The following is a 15,097-nucleotide window of genomic DNA, read 5'->3' on the forward strand; positions in this document are numbered from 1 at the left end:
ACCTTGTTTAATGCACTTATGAATTATAACACATTGGTACACCTAGATGTTTTCTATTGCAAGATAAAATTAACATGGCTGCCCCATTACATTCAATGAATAACTGAATTTACATGACAAATTATCTCCTAATAAAATTACCTGCTGCACAGGAATCTCATTCTCATGAAAACTGCCTCCCAGATACTTTTTAAAGTTATTTCTTCAGCGAAGTGTATATTAGAATAAAGGAAGAAGTACTAGTTGAAATTTTTTAATAGAATCATATTCTTATTACAATATGTTAGACCTGTCAGCTTTAGGATGGTCTTCCCCAAACCTTTTTACTTCACCCCTTCTATTTCTGCTGATCTTGTTTTTGCTGGCCTTAGGACTCTGCACACTTTACCACTGCTACCCAGTGCTAAAGTGCAGGTGCTTGTGCTCTCTCTTTAAAACAGAGTTGAATTGGCTCAAATCAAATTGGCGCATTTAATTTACTTATACGCCTGTAGTAGAGTGATACCACACATACCAGGGGCCTGTAAATTAAATACTACTAGTGGTTCTGCAGCACAGATTGTGCCACTTATTCAAGTAGCCTTAATAATCATATCCAAGGACTGCTATTGTAGCCTTGACAGGCAGTTTTAAACGTCCATTTCGATCTGGCAGGATAGACACCTTGTCAGGCTCAAACCTTTCTTTTTAAAACATATATGTCACCACTAAGGTAGGCCCTACACAGCCCAGAGGGCAGGGTGCATTGTATGTAAAATGTTGTCTGTGTACCAATCAGAATTACACACCCTGATAATAAAATAAGAGCTACCTTTATCTACCTAATCAAGCTAAATCTCTCAGTGTGCTTAGCGCCATACTCAGTAGGTCGGACTATTGCAATGTCCAATTACTTGGAGATTCTGACTATTTGATCAACAGACCGCATAGAGTCTAAGTGGCAAATGCAAAAACAACAGTTGATGGACAGAATGCAGAACAATGTCATACATTCACCCCAGTACAGAGATCTGGGCCTAAATCCATCGTTGTTTTGCACTCCACATCACCCCAGTTCAGACATGGCCATATGCAAATCAACCTTGACCCCCTGCCTCATGGGAACAGTCCAGCCCGAACTGCCAAGCCATGTCTTTCCTGGACCGGAATCAAGCATCCTAGGACCGGTTTCTAACTATCAGCCGTCTTCAGCCAGGATAGCTTGACTCCAGTGGTGTGGAGAGAATGGGACTCACGTCTGAGCATACCCTTCCCACTCGGGGTGACAAATGCAAAAACAACAATTGATTAATTTTTGATCAACTGGAAGGTGGTGGCATTATTACTGTCATGTATAATCTCTCAGTTTTATAATGTGAATGAAGTTCAAAGTGGTCATTAGGGAGGTGGTGCCTGGTGTTAAATAAAGGAAAGAAGATGTTATTTTCAGGGACATTCCGTTAGCAACTGATTTTAGATGCAAAGATTCAAGTGTAGTGAAAGGGTGAACGTGTGAAGTGGGAGGGCAACACAATGGTGACTGTGAATAATCTTGATAAGGGCTTCTTCGGAGTCGCACACGAGTTCAGATGGCTAGGGTTGGAAAGGTACAAAAAGCTTTGGTAGTAAGAAAAAGTGGTTGGGGAGATTGAATGCAAAAGTATGAGGAAGGCATTTTATGTGGGGATCATAATTTTAGGAAGCAGAAATGAGCTATGTGGCAGTAATAGGACTTAGGCAGAAAACTAAGATATATGGATCGGAGGAGTAGGTAATGTTTGGTTAGGCTGCAAATCCCTTGTAGGAAAGGGTATGGGAAAGCATGGGTGTTTGGTGTGTATGGAGTTAGTGTACTTTTGAGCATGAACAGTTGGGCAATTTTATGAGATGTGTGTGAGGGGGGATCAGGATGCACCAACAGTGAGCCATATTTTGGAGACAGGTACTACTGCCTTGACGTCTATGGGCTATGCCTTGAAGTCTATGGACTAACACAACAAATGTAGCTCTCTAAATGTCACACTCAATTGATGAAGTTGTGCCTTTTTGGTGTACTGAGATTAAGGGAATAGTGGTTGACCGAGGCTCATTGAGGAAATGAGTGACCCATACTGAAATTTTCACTGCTCTTTCAAACTGTCTGAATGTGGTGAAGTATCATACAGTGAGTGGGGGTTCAAAGACATAGCATTTTCTAGCTCCTCATCAGTGCCACTGGGGTATTTGGGTATTTGAGCAAAGATCACTGAAAACATAGGATCACCAAGGTCATAAAACACAAACCACAGAAAGATAGAAGGGGCAAAGAAGCAAGGGTGCTTGAAAAGCAAATACAACAAAGTGGGGTAGGTATATATGTACCTTCTTGAAACAAAACCTGGCAAAAATATTCACAACAAATGTAATCTCATCAGTAGGGTGTTCCAAGGCCTAATGGAAAGTAAGTAAAAGAGGAAAAAATAAATGGATCTTTTACTCAGTGCTTTCCCCCATGAATTCTTAGTTGATTCTAGTAGTGGAGATAAAAACCAATCTACTTTTTAACAAAAACAAAAAAATCATCTGAGGTATTATAACTCTTAGAATTCACAATTGGTTTATATTTTGCCGGATGAGGAGTTTTATGTGGTTATGCAGACTTATAAATCCCAATGTGTAGGGCAAAATAGTGCAAATGCGATCATTTCTTATCGTAAGCTCTGGCTAGACCATTGTTAGACCACTGGTAGACCATTGGTAGATCTTAAATGTGTCATGCATAACTGTAAACAAGTGAATGTAATACTTCTACGGCGATCTATATTGGATAAGCCATGACATCTGGACGCAAACGAGGTACAGGTGAAAAGTGGATAAAAGTACATTTGAGCCCCCCAAAAATAAATTTGTACACTTCCACTACAAATGAAAACAAGATTATGTTTCCCAATTTTGCCCATCTATCTTTGCATGATAAACAATGTGATCACATGAGAGGCCACCCGCGTTCACTCAAGGTAAGAGCGGTGGGGCCAGGTGAGGGGGGATTTTTAGAGACGACGATGAGGGAAAATTAATAATTTATTCACTTTTCCCTTGTGGTCATCTCTCATAATGGCCCCTCACTTGGCTTCATCGACCCACCGCTCTTACCTGCAGCGGTCGCTGCTGTGAGAGGTGAAGCAGTCTCTGAGTTGGTTCCTACTGGTACCATGCAAAAAAATCCATTAAATTCAGTTACATGCAATATCAAGGTGCTAGAAGATTAAAAAAAAAAAGTGGAGGCAGCCATACAGTAAACATGCTACCTTTTATAAAATAAAATAGAATATTGGAGAGTAGCCAGAAGTTCTAGTTAGAACAGCTTCTACTGTATAAGTCATTGATATCTTACAATTATCAATATATTTTCTTGAAGATGGAGAAGGAGACAGGACATGATGTAAACAATTTGATGCACTGCGTTGAGGTGATTCTACTAAAATAGACTTGAACAAGACCTTTGAAAAAGGGAGTCACTGAGAAAATATATGATTCATAATGTACTGAACTGAAAAGCTATCAATAATTCTAATGGAGACTAGTCTGGTTGAGATTATTTTTGTTGCCAATTGCAGAGAGGCAAAGCTCTGCTATCTCCTTTTCTTGGTTAGCACGTTGGAATGTTTACTAGCATCCCTGCAGGCACTGACGTAGGTGCCAGGACGTTTTGCCATGCATTTTTTCTAAAGCAACCGAAAAAAGCAATCCTGAAAATATAGGTTGCTTATAAACATACATCAGATACTTACCTTCCCCTTTAAGGAATAGCTCAAAAAACTGTTCAAAGGTCCCAGGGTCTTTGTAGACGAGAGCCATTTTGGAAAAGTAGTAGAGAGAGACCAGGGCATCTCTTGGGTCTCTCACAGTGTAAATAACCTAAACATAAGACATGATAACAGTTATGAGGACAAAAGGAACACCAATAGCTTTAAAAACATAGCAATTTACATGTCAGACTTTCACATTAGAAGTAAAGTATATTTCACGTTTGCATTGTAGCTTGTTTTGAAAGAGGGTTCAACAATGGTTTATATGAATCATTTAAAATGACAGGCACTGGGCTCCAACTTCCCACTGCACATATGACCTTTTTTTATATTTATTTTTTAGGACCTTTTGTTTAATTCACATGGAATTTTCCGTATCATCAAATTGCAATTTCATGACCTACCATACCACAAGAAATCGGACAGCCAAACCGTCATGCACACTAAGACCACTTCAACCTGAGCTCTGCTGGATTATGTGGGGGGCGTGGCCAAGCAGCATGGCCGGCAGGACGTGAGCTCTACCAGCTCCCGTCTGGCGGACCCGCAAAATCCTTCAATTACATCCTGCCCGGGCTCTGCAGTCCTAAAACGAGTGTGCCGAGGCTTTGTGGTGGCCGGGGGACCCTCCGGCACGAAAAACGGCCGACGTACTCGGCGGATCCGCGGGTGTGAGGTCCCGGTGTCCGGAGAGCGGCTGCTGTGTCAGGCAAGCCTGCGGTCTGGGCCTAGGTGCGGGAGAACGGACCTCTCCTGGGGAGGCCCGGAGCGCCACCGGGAAGAAGAAGCGGGGAGGTAGAGGCCCCCTATAGCTGGCTGATTGTCCCCCGGCATGGGGCTGTGGACTGAGGACCCAGGGGGCGGCGCCGGACGCCCGGAGCCACGGCGTGGGGTGCCGCAGATCGGAGCTTCAACAAGCCTCGGTGAGAGGGTAGGGGCCTGTACGGCCGCGTGGGCGCTCCGGGGCTGGACTCCTTTGGCCCCCGGCCCGGACACATTGCCCCTGGAGTGGATGCGGGGTTGCCCGTGTCCAGAGGAGGAGAGGCGGGGTGCCCGGTTTCTGAGTGCGCCCCTCCCCCACGGGGCCACCATCTTGAGGCCTGAATTCCGGCGGGGGAAGGCCGGGCCTGCGGGACGGCGTGGGGAGGCCCTGGAGCTGCGGTGGCAGGAGCCAAATAGCACACACGCCGACAGTCCGGAGTGGTGGCCCTGGGGGGCTCTGGCGGTTAAAACCTGGTCATCGGGCCCTGGGCTGCGGATGCGGGGCCGGCCCTTGTGAGACCCGGGCCTTTCCACAGCTGGCAGCACAGAGAGTTGGACCGACTCACCTGGGGGCCCTGGACCTGTGGCCACGGAGTGGGACACGGCGCCCTTGTGGATCCTTTTGTATTCAGAGACAGGTGGGTGCTCCCCGCGGTCCTGGGACCCCCCGCCGCACCACAGCTGAGGTTGGTGATCAGTCTGGAGTGATTACTCACGGGGAAGGGCCGAGTACCTTCTTGAGGCCGACGACCCGGGGCGGAGGGGCCCCGCAACTGCCCGGAGGGGTCCTGAAGGAGTGGCTGACGGCCTTGGGGACCTGAGGGTGTTCTGCGGCACGACTGATAGCGTGGGGGAGCCGGCCTACTTCATTGGTCCAAGACACTTCCTTGGGCCAGATGCCGGGCGGCTGCCTGGCGGACGAGTTGACGGAACCAGAGGGACCGAACGCCCACAGGTGGGGGACGGAGTGAAGGTGCTGCACGGAACTGCCTGAGACCGGGGTCCAGTCGGGGTCTGCCTGCCGCTGCGCCATTGGCGGACTGTCGAATTGCTGGGGGCACACTGGCGATGCGTAAGGATAGGATGTCCCGTTCGACCCAGCCCAACACGATCACGCAATATACCACTCAAAGGCTACCGTCCCAGAGGATTACCCGCCAAATGGGCCACGACGGGGAGCCGGAGGACACTGGTGAACCCTCGTGGGCGGAGTTGCTGAAGGCAATCCAGGGCTCCCACTCAGCACTGGAAAGACAAATAGAGACGGTCTCCATTGACGTTAACCTCCTGCGGACGGACCTCCAGAAGGTGGCGGACAAGGTCACGGATGCGGAGGGGAATATTGAACAACTACAGGGGGAGGTGGCCTCCCTCAAGAAGACAGTCACACACCTTACGGCTGCGACGAGTGCCCTGGAATGGAGAGCGGAGGATGCAAAAGGGAGGGCGCGTCGCAGTAACATCAGGGTCCTGGGGGTTCCGGAGAGGCTGGAGGCTGGCAACCCTGAGCGCTTCCTAGAAACGTGGATCAAAACGAAGCTGTGCCCACGAGATCTCTCGGAGGTCTTTGTCATTGAACGAGCGCACCGAGCCCTGGTCCCTCCGCCGCGCCCGGGGGCTCCCCCACGAGCACTGATCGCCAAAATTTTGAATTATAGGGACCGAGACTGCATCCTTCGGGCGGCTAGGGAAACACCGAACCTAATCATTGAGAACAGTCGGATATCTATATACCCAGACTATACGCATCAAGTTCAGGAGCAGAGGAAGTTCTTTCTGGGGGTTAAGCAGAAACTCCGTGCGATGGAACTGCAATACATGCTGCTGTATCCTGCCAAACTCAAGGTGCTCGCACAGGGGAAGGCGCACTTCTTCGAATCTCCCGAGGAGGTGTGGGAATGGCTGGAGGTCCGAGGAGACGGCGTCCCGCCGGGAGAACGTGGAGGGCCCAAGGAGATGTGGGGGACCCGGTCCCGGAGGCGGCACCAGAGTAGGCGGAGACGCAGATCTGCGACGGACAGTACGGAGGAACCTAGAGTCACTGTGGGGGCGGATGGCACCATGCTCCTGGAACCTTTGCAGTTGGGGGCTGGGTTGGACGCCCCGAGCCCTCTGGGACCAGGGGAAATCCTGGTCCCGGACACGATCCAGCAGGTGGAGCACGACGTGACGCCGTCGACCCCAGTGGTGCCGGAGACGGGCGGAGCAACGGCCCTGGAGGAGTGAGTCTCATCCTGAGGTGATATGGAAACTGTTTTCTCTACATGTATGTTATCGTCTGTCCTACCAGAGCGGCCCCTGGGCAGGCACTTGAGACTGGATGTACTTTGAATGACTTTGTGACCCGAAGTACCTGTCTGCGCATTGCTGGGGGGGGGGGGGCGGGGAGTCTCTCGCCCTGGGGGATCCAGAGTTTGGGATGGGGCGTTTGGGATCGACATTAGACTTGTTTTGTTGTTGAGACTTTTCATGCAGAGCCGGGTGTATTTTTCATTCGCATTGGGTCACGCGGGGAGCTGGGGGGGGGGGTTGTGTATTGTAGTTTGTGAGGGGGTGTGATGTGTTGTGTGGGATGTGTGGGGTGGCTGTGCACGTCCTGGCACCAGCAGGGGAAGGGCGGGGTGACATGTTGGGTTGTTCTCGTTATCCTGCTCGTGGGTGGGGGTGGGGGGATGGGTTCCTTGAAGGTTAAGAAACAAAGTTTTGTTATGAGCATCAGGTGTACAATTGTTCGGGTCCTTAGGAGGCGGTATATTGGCAGTGGACTTCTTGGCCCGGCAGGGCGACCACAGAGAACATGGGATACAAATTCCTGACATGGAACGTGCATGGGTTGGGCACTTGCACCAAAAGGCACAGGGTATTGTCCTTCCTCCGGAGGCATGGCGTTTCTATTGCATGTTTACAAGAGATGCACCTGAACGAGGACGGGGCGCAAAAGCTGGCTAAAAAATGGAGGGGTCAGATGTTTCACTCCTCTTTTTCTACGTATGCTCGGGGGGTTTTGATCTGGGTGGCCCCTGGTGTCCCCCTAGCAGTGCAGTATGTTGAGGCTGACATTGAGGGCAGGTACCTGTTGTTGAGGGTGAAACTGGATGGAAGAGACCTTACGCTGCTTAATTCATATGCGCCCAATGTTGATGAGGCGGCCTTCTATTCCCAAATTCAGGAGGTCCTAGTGTCAGATATAGATGACCCTCTCCTCTAGTTCGGAGATTTTAATTGTGTCTTAGACCCCGTCCTGGACAGGCACCCCCCCCGGGTGGGTACGAAGCCTCGCATGACGGCGAAGCTGCGCGAGGTAATGTCAAATTTAGGAGCTATAGATGTTTGGCGAAGGGGCCACCCCTCACAGAAACTATATATCTGCTACACTCCAACGCACAACACCTATAGCAGACTAGATAGAGTCCTGGCGGCGAACATTGACGCATCGTTTTCATTAACAATCACACACCTGGCCCGTTTCTTGTCCGACCACTCTCCTGTGCTGTGGGCTACGCAGTGGGCTGACCGGGCTTGCCGCCCCCGCACTTGGCGGATGCCAACGGACCTTTTACAGGACCAAGTGGGACGGGATCGTGTACAGACGGCCCTCACGGACTATATTGGGTTGAACTGGGAAGGGGATGATGCGCCCCTCGCTATGAGGTGGGATGCATTGAAAGCCGTGGTGCTGGGTGTATGCATGGGCCTCACTTACGGGGTCCGGCGACAGTTAACCCATGAATTGCGGGAAGCGGAAGACACCCTGCTGCTTCGTCAGGCCTCTCCAGACCCTGGGGAACCAGAACTGGCGTCGGAGCGTGAGGCCCGGGAGCGCGTGCACAACATACTTACGAGACTGGATAGGTTTACCTTGGGCCAATTTAGGCAGCGTCTCCACCGGGAAGGGGACAAGTCGGGCCGATTGTTGGCCTGGATTTTGAGGAGGGAATCGACCCCGGAATGGATAGTTGCTCTGAGGGGTCCGGACGGAGTGATGGTACACTCGGAGACGGATATTCTCCATGTCCTACAGACCCACTTGCAGCAGGTATATGCGGCGGATCCCATGGTCACGGAAGCCGAGTACCAACCGTATCTTCAGGGACTGCCTCTCCAGACCCTATCGAGGGAGGAGGCGAAGGAACTAGATGAGGCCCTGACTTTGCATGAGTTGAAAGTGGCCATGGCTGGCCTGTCGGGGGCCAAGTCTCCGGGTAGGGATGGATTCCCCTCCGAATTCTACCAGACGTTCGTGGATGTACTCGCCCCCCTCCTCCTGCAGGTCTTTCTTAAGGCATTGGAGGATGGCTCCCTCCCGCCCACAATGTATGATGGGGAGATTTGCATGCTCCTAAAACTGGGTGGAGACGGTTGTGATCCATCGGCGTTCCGCCCTATAACAATGATCAACACGGACGTGAAAATCCTGACCAAACTCTTGGCTGCTCGCCTGGCACCACGCATGGCACAACTGGTTCACCAGGATCAGTGTGGGTTTATCCCCGGCCGCAACACCGCGATGAACCTGCGGCGGTTAAATCATATCCTACACGAAGCGTGTGACAGGGAGGACCCCCAGGTCCTGGTCTCGATAGACTTGGCTAAAGCTTTTGACACGGTCAGTTGGGGGTACTTGCAGGAGGTGCTCCGGGGAGTTGGATTGGGGCCCGTATTTTGCAAATGGATCGAGTTACTGTATAAGTCGCCTCGAGCTAGGGTTAAACTGGGGGCCGCACGCTCGGCCGATTGGGCATTGGGGAGGGGCACCCGCCAGGGGTGTCCCCTCTCGCCACTCCTGTTTGCCTTGGCGATTGAACCGCTGGCGGTTGCCGTCCGTACCACGATGTCTCAGTGGGGGATCAAAGTGGGGGACACTGTACACACGGTCTCCCTGTACGCCGACGATGCGTTATTTTATTTGACTTCCCCGCAGGACTCGCTGCCGGTGTTACTACAGTTGCTGGACCGCTTTGGCTCGGCCTCAGGCCTGCACATTAACGCAGAGAAGTCCCTGATCTTCCCATTGGCGGGATTTGGGGTGGAAACACATGGGGACCTCCCACACCTGGGACTAAGATGGGAACTAGAGGCTTTCAGCTACTTGGGGATCCAAGTGGCACCATCTGATGAGCAATTACTGGCCCGTAATGCGGACCGGGTGGTTAACGCCATACGACAGTCTGTGTCTTTTTGGAACACATTGCCTCTCTCGTTGATGGGACGCCTAGCGGTAGCTAAAATGGTGATGCTACCGAGGATGCTCTACGTCCTGCAAAATTCCCTATGTCCGCTTCCACCACGGATCTTTCGCACCCTTAATATGCTCCTTACGTCCTTATTGTGGGCGGGCAGGCGTAGTAGAGTTGCCCTACACACGGTTGTCCGGAGCTGGGAGGAAGGGGGGCTGGAGGCGCCGAGATTCGACCTATACTACTACGCGGCCCAATTATTGCCAGCGGCCAGGTGGTTCGCCGACTCGGACAATTGGGAGATGCAACTCCTGGCGGGTAGAGCCGACGAGAGGACGGTACAATTGGCCCTGATGCATGGGAGGGGGGCGTATGGGGCACTGCCGTATATAGTGCGCCACACCACAGCCATATGGCAGCGATTTGTGGAAAGAATCTTACGGAGGGCCCCCTTTCATAGGTAGCTGCCACTATGGATTCTGGCCCCAGTGGTGGCCATGGAGGAACACATGTCATTCCGTGAATGGAGAGCGAGTGGCTGTGAGTTGTTGGCGGACCTCTACCCGGATGACGTTTTTTTATCCGTGGAACGGGCTACGGAGACCTTTGGGCTAAGTGGGGGCCAGTATTTACAGTATGGGGGCCTTCATGAAATGGCACGAGATAATTGGCCACAATTTCCCGAGGCACCACCGACGTCCCGCACACTCAATATCATCCTCTCCTGCGGTAGGGGTAAGAGGCTGATAACTTTATTGTACTCCGCCATGCGGCAGGACTCCATTCCACCAGTCCCACCGGCCTGGGCGGCATGGGAGGCTGACCTGGGGATGGCATTAGAACCAGAAAAGCGCAAACGAGTGGGCACCCTTACCCGGAAAGTATCGTGTAATGCGCGATTTAAATTAACTCATTTCAACTTTATGCATCGTACGTATATGACCCCGGTTTCTCTGAGGCGTATTTCCCCGGAAAAGAGGGACGACTGTCCTCGGTGTGGTGCGGGAGGTGCAACCTTCCTCCATCTGGCCTGGGACTGCCCATTAGTTCAGGCCTTCTGGCGATCGGTGGTGGAGCACATTTGCACTATTACCGAGATCCGGATGGAGCTGACTCCCCTCCACTGTTTGTTGGCCTTGGTCCCCAAACCCAGGAAGTGTAAGCTCCCGTATAAAATGTTGCAACTGTTGTTGGTGTTGGCACGGAGAAGGGTCGCAATCACATGGATGGGGCAGAGGGCTCCGGAGGTTACACAATGGATTCTGGGTGTGGGAGAATGGTCCCTGGCAGAGGAAACTTTCATGCAGAGTGTGCGTAGGGATGAGAAACTGCAGGACGACCTCCTTGCGTGGAGAATGATGAGAGTGCTGGGGGCGTCTGCCGTGGACTCAGATGGCACGAGTGCGGAGCTATTTACCCCTGAGGACTCTGGGTCTGACAGCGAGGGTGGGGGGGAGGGGGGAGGGGCCCTGATCTGGGGTAGGGCCTAGCCTGACACACACATAAATGTTCCACCATGATAGTCATTGAGATATGTTGCCTAGTAGTTTCTCTCTTTTTCAGTATTGTCGCGTATTACTGTCGTATCTGTCCCTGGGAGTGCCATAATGAGGTGAACGGACTGTGTACACGTGTTCTTATTTCATGATGCCAAGTTGGGGGGGGAGGTCTATCGGGGAGTTGGGGGGAAATAATTGGGGGAGAAAAGCCAAAAGCAGATCAGGACATCCTGCCGTACAGAAGCCTGAGGATATCCTCCCTCAGATTGGATACGATGCCACCTTCTGCCGCTCGGCCCTCGCGATGTGGGCTGATGGGCAGTGTAAAGGATGCTTATAGAACTGTTGAGTATAAGGATCAATAATGGAACTGTCGGCACAATTGTATGTTTACTATATGAATCTGCGACAAAAAGCAGAAGCTCCCAGGTCCTGACTGAGTGTTAAACCAGCCCGCTCATACCAATAATAATTCTGCTCCCATGCTTTACCAGCATGAGAGCAGCACCATGATTGACATAGCAGACTGGGAACCTTACATGGACTGCCGGGAGTCGAGAGGAGAGGTGCAGATGAGCACCAAGTTGGCAGCGAGCAGGTAAGTTCTTCTTTATTTATTTATTTTTTATTTACCCTCTACGCTGCCCCTTCCTTTCTCCTGCGCTACCCCACTACTTTTATTTCACAGAACCGCCCCTTTCTCCTTTCCTGATACCTCCATTCTTTCTTACCAGTCTCCATCATCCTGTGACACCCTGCATTTATTAATTAAAGCCATACCTCCAGTCATCACTTTTCCCCAGGCCCGAGCTTTGCTCATCAATGGTGGTACATTGTTAAACCCATTCCTACCTTGCTTAACTCATGTTAGTGAAGCAATTTGTCAGGTTTTAGTGTTATCAATGCTAGAATTACAGATGTTCTGACTGAAATGATGAGCACCGTTTGTTTGTTGACTGTAAGTTCAATTAACATACAGCAATAAGGAAAGCAAAAGGAAAATCTAAAGAGCTGCCCAGAAGGAGCAGGTGCATACGGAATAAGGGCTCTTAATTGCTGTAAAGCAGTAGGAGCCCAATAGACTCCACTTAGAATGATATAAACTTGCAGCCCCAAGATTTGCACTCCGCTTCCTGAGTATGTTCCTCGGAAACCGAGAGGCCGGTGTGCTGCAAAGAGATCAAAGAGTAGCTATTATAGTGGTGATCCACAAGGACAGCAAAACACCTGAGGAATGTGCCTCATACATGCCCATTTCGTTACTGAACAAAAACGATATAATACTTGCCAAACTTCTGGCTAAGTGTTTGATTCTAGTGTTTAGCCCAGTGTAACCATCCAAATCAGTTTGGCTTTATGCGGTGTATGAGCACAGTGCTTAGCCGGAGTTGCTTACATGATGTCTTGGGTTGAGCAGAGCTGATCTGAGAGGACACAATTACACTGTCCCTGAATGCATGTATGGCTTTCGACACAATAGAGTGGTCCATTATATATATGTATATATGCAGTGTTGGAAAAGTTTGGATTCACCCCTTATTTCCAGTCCTGGATTCGGATCCTGTATTTTGATCCACTGGTCCAGGTGGCAGTGAATGGGGGTACGTCGGCTTTGTTTTCACTGCAACGAGGCAAAAGGCGGGTTTAAACTCTTTCTCCCTTGATTTGTGCCCTGTTGCTAGAGCCACTGACGGTGTGGGACAGAATCAATGCTATGATTAGAGGACTGGTATGGACCGCAGAGGGGGAAGATAGAATGTCCCTCTACGCAGATAAAATTCTGCTGACACCACGGACTCCCTGGACAAAAATCATACAGTTGCTTACCATATATTAGAGATACTCAGGCTATTGGCACAAGTCACTAACATATATACTCAGTGGTAGGACTCAATTGTTGCTGAATACTTGTGAGGACCAAATGGTAATGGAGGCTTCATATATTTGTGGATTTTTATCACACGCGATCGTGGGGTTTTCTACGCCCATAACCTTGAGCCGCCCCTATGTAGGCTGATAAAGGATATCTGGCACTGGAGAGCCCTGCCTTTGTCTCTTTTGAGGATGGAGGCCATCTTCAACATGATGACCCTGCCTTGATTCTTGTATGTGCTCCTAAACACACTGGTCCCAGCGACTTATTTCCAGACCATCAATGGTCATGTGCACGGTCATCGCTAAGATGGTGGTCCCCAATGAATTACTTTCCATAAACTGAGTTGGGGTTGGTTTGGGGGGGGGGGGAAGGGTATAGCCCAACCTGACAAAAAAGTACTTTTGGATGGCACAGCTGATATCTGTAACCCACTGAGTCCCTTTCCCAGTGGGGAAGCCGGCAAATAGGATGGATAAGTAGAATATGAAGTCAGGTGGCCGTCATAGAGCCCTTTAAGGAGGTCCTGGGCTGTACCTAACCTTAACCCTACTGCTAACATAGTGACTCTGTGGAATAACGCACTTCACATCATGGGGTAGAGAGACTAAATTACACAGGCCACCCCTTGTGGAATAAAGTGGTTAGGCACCCTAGCTACACATAGAGGGTTTGATAAACGGGATTTGAAAGATCTGTTAAGATGATCTTTGGTGATAGGGATATGTGATTTAATTCCCAAGCTGCAGAGGGAGTACCAGTTGGCCCCAACCAAGACCTTCCACCTTGAGGATGAAAACTTGCAGGGGCAGGCAATCTTGCTCACCTACTGCAAATTAATTAATATCTCTCCTGAGCCCCTGACCAGTCTGCAAACGGGTTGAGGGTGAGATCTGGGAGATCCGGACGAGAATGAGTGGTTTGAAACCTGGGCCTCCCCTAGAGAGCAGGCCATATGCTCCAGATTTCCACTGGTGCACAGAAAATATGCCATCGCAGCTTTTATGCATGTATTACCCGGCTAAAATGGGCAGATCAGATCATGCAGGATGCCTTAGGGAGTGTGGTCAGGATGGTTCTTTTTTCCATATGGTGTGGAGTTGTCCCATGCTTTAACATTATTGGAAGAGGGTTCTGACCTGCCTCAATGAAGTGGTGGGAAGTGATCTGATACTATCTGCCAAGTGGTGCCTTCTCAATGTGTGGGCTGAAACAGACCTCGTCTTATGGATTGTCTTTGCGTCACCTTGGAAATGATGATGGCCAAGCGGAATATAGCTCAAATGTGGAGATCTGAATTGAGCCCAAGTCTAGGGGACTGAAAAAAAGACATGGATTGATGCATGCTGGCAGAGATGTTGGTATATGTAGGAAGGGGGCGCCCAAATAAATGGACTAGAATCTGGGGTAAGTGGAATGAGTATAGGGGAGGTATCTATGTACCTCTGGATGAGACTGAAGATGATGCCTAGTAATGTTGATGTTGCCGCTTTAACTATCGACCTGTGAAAGACTGCTGTAATGGTCCAATTTTTGAATGTTTCTGACTTTTTTGGTCTTTGTAGATGGCTGTTATTGTGTTTCTTTACTAGCTACAGTGTCTAATGTCACCATAGTTTTTTTTGCTTGATAGTTCAATAAATAGAACTTCAAAAAAAGTGCTGCCCATTTCTTGAAATACAAAATGTAGAGCAGCTATCAATCAATCAATCAATCAAAGCATTTATATAGCGCACTACTCACCCAGAGGGTCTCAAGGCGCTGGGGGAGGGGGGTCCGCTACTGCTCGAACAGCCAGGTCTTGAGCTGCTTCCTGAAGGCGAGGTGGTCCTGGGTCAGGCGAGGTGCGTCGGGAGGGAGTTCCATGTCTTGGCGGCGAGGTAGGAGAAGGACCGTCCCCCTGTGGTGGCTCTTCGGATGCGGGGGACAGCGGCGAGGGCGTGGCCGGTCGATCGAAGCTGGCGTTTGGGAGCGTAGAAGTTGAGGCAGCTGTTGAGGTATCCTGGGCCTTGGTTGTGT

General features: G+C 50.3%; 1 protein-coding gene across 1 annotated transcript in view; it reads right to left on the bottom strand.

Annotated features, from left to right (window-relative positions):
- LOC147701762 (sulfotransferase 2B1-like) overlaps window positions 1–15,097 on the bottom strand; it is a 251,611-nt gene that overhangs the window by 71,095 nt on the left and 165,419 nt on the right. The window contains exon 4 of the mRNA XM_086930380.1: window positions 3,750–3,876. Coding sequence (XP_086786506.1) covers window positions 3,750–3,876 — 127 coding nt within the window. The remainder of the gene's footprint in view (window positions 1–3,749; window positions 3,877–15,097) is intronic.

The sequence above is a fragment of the Lissotriton vulgaris genome, chromosome 7, assembly GCF_964263255.1.
Source record: "Lissotriton vulgaris chromosome 7, aLisVul1.2, whole genome shotgun sequence".
Taxonomy (NCBI): domain Eukaryota; kingdom Metazoa; phylum Chordata; class Amphibia; order Caudata; family Salamandridae; genus Lissotriton; species Lissotriton vulgaris.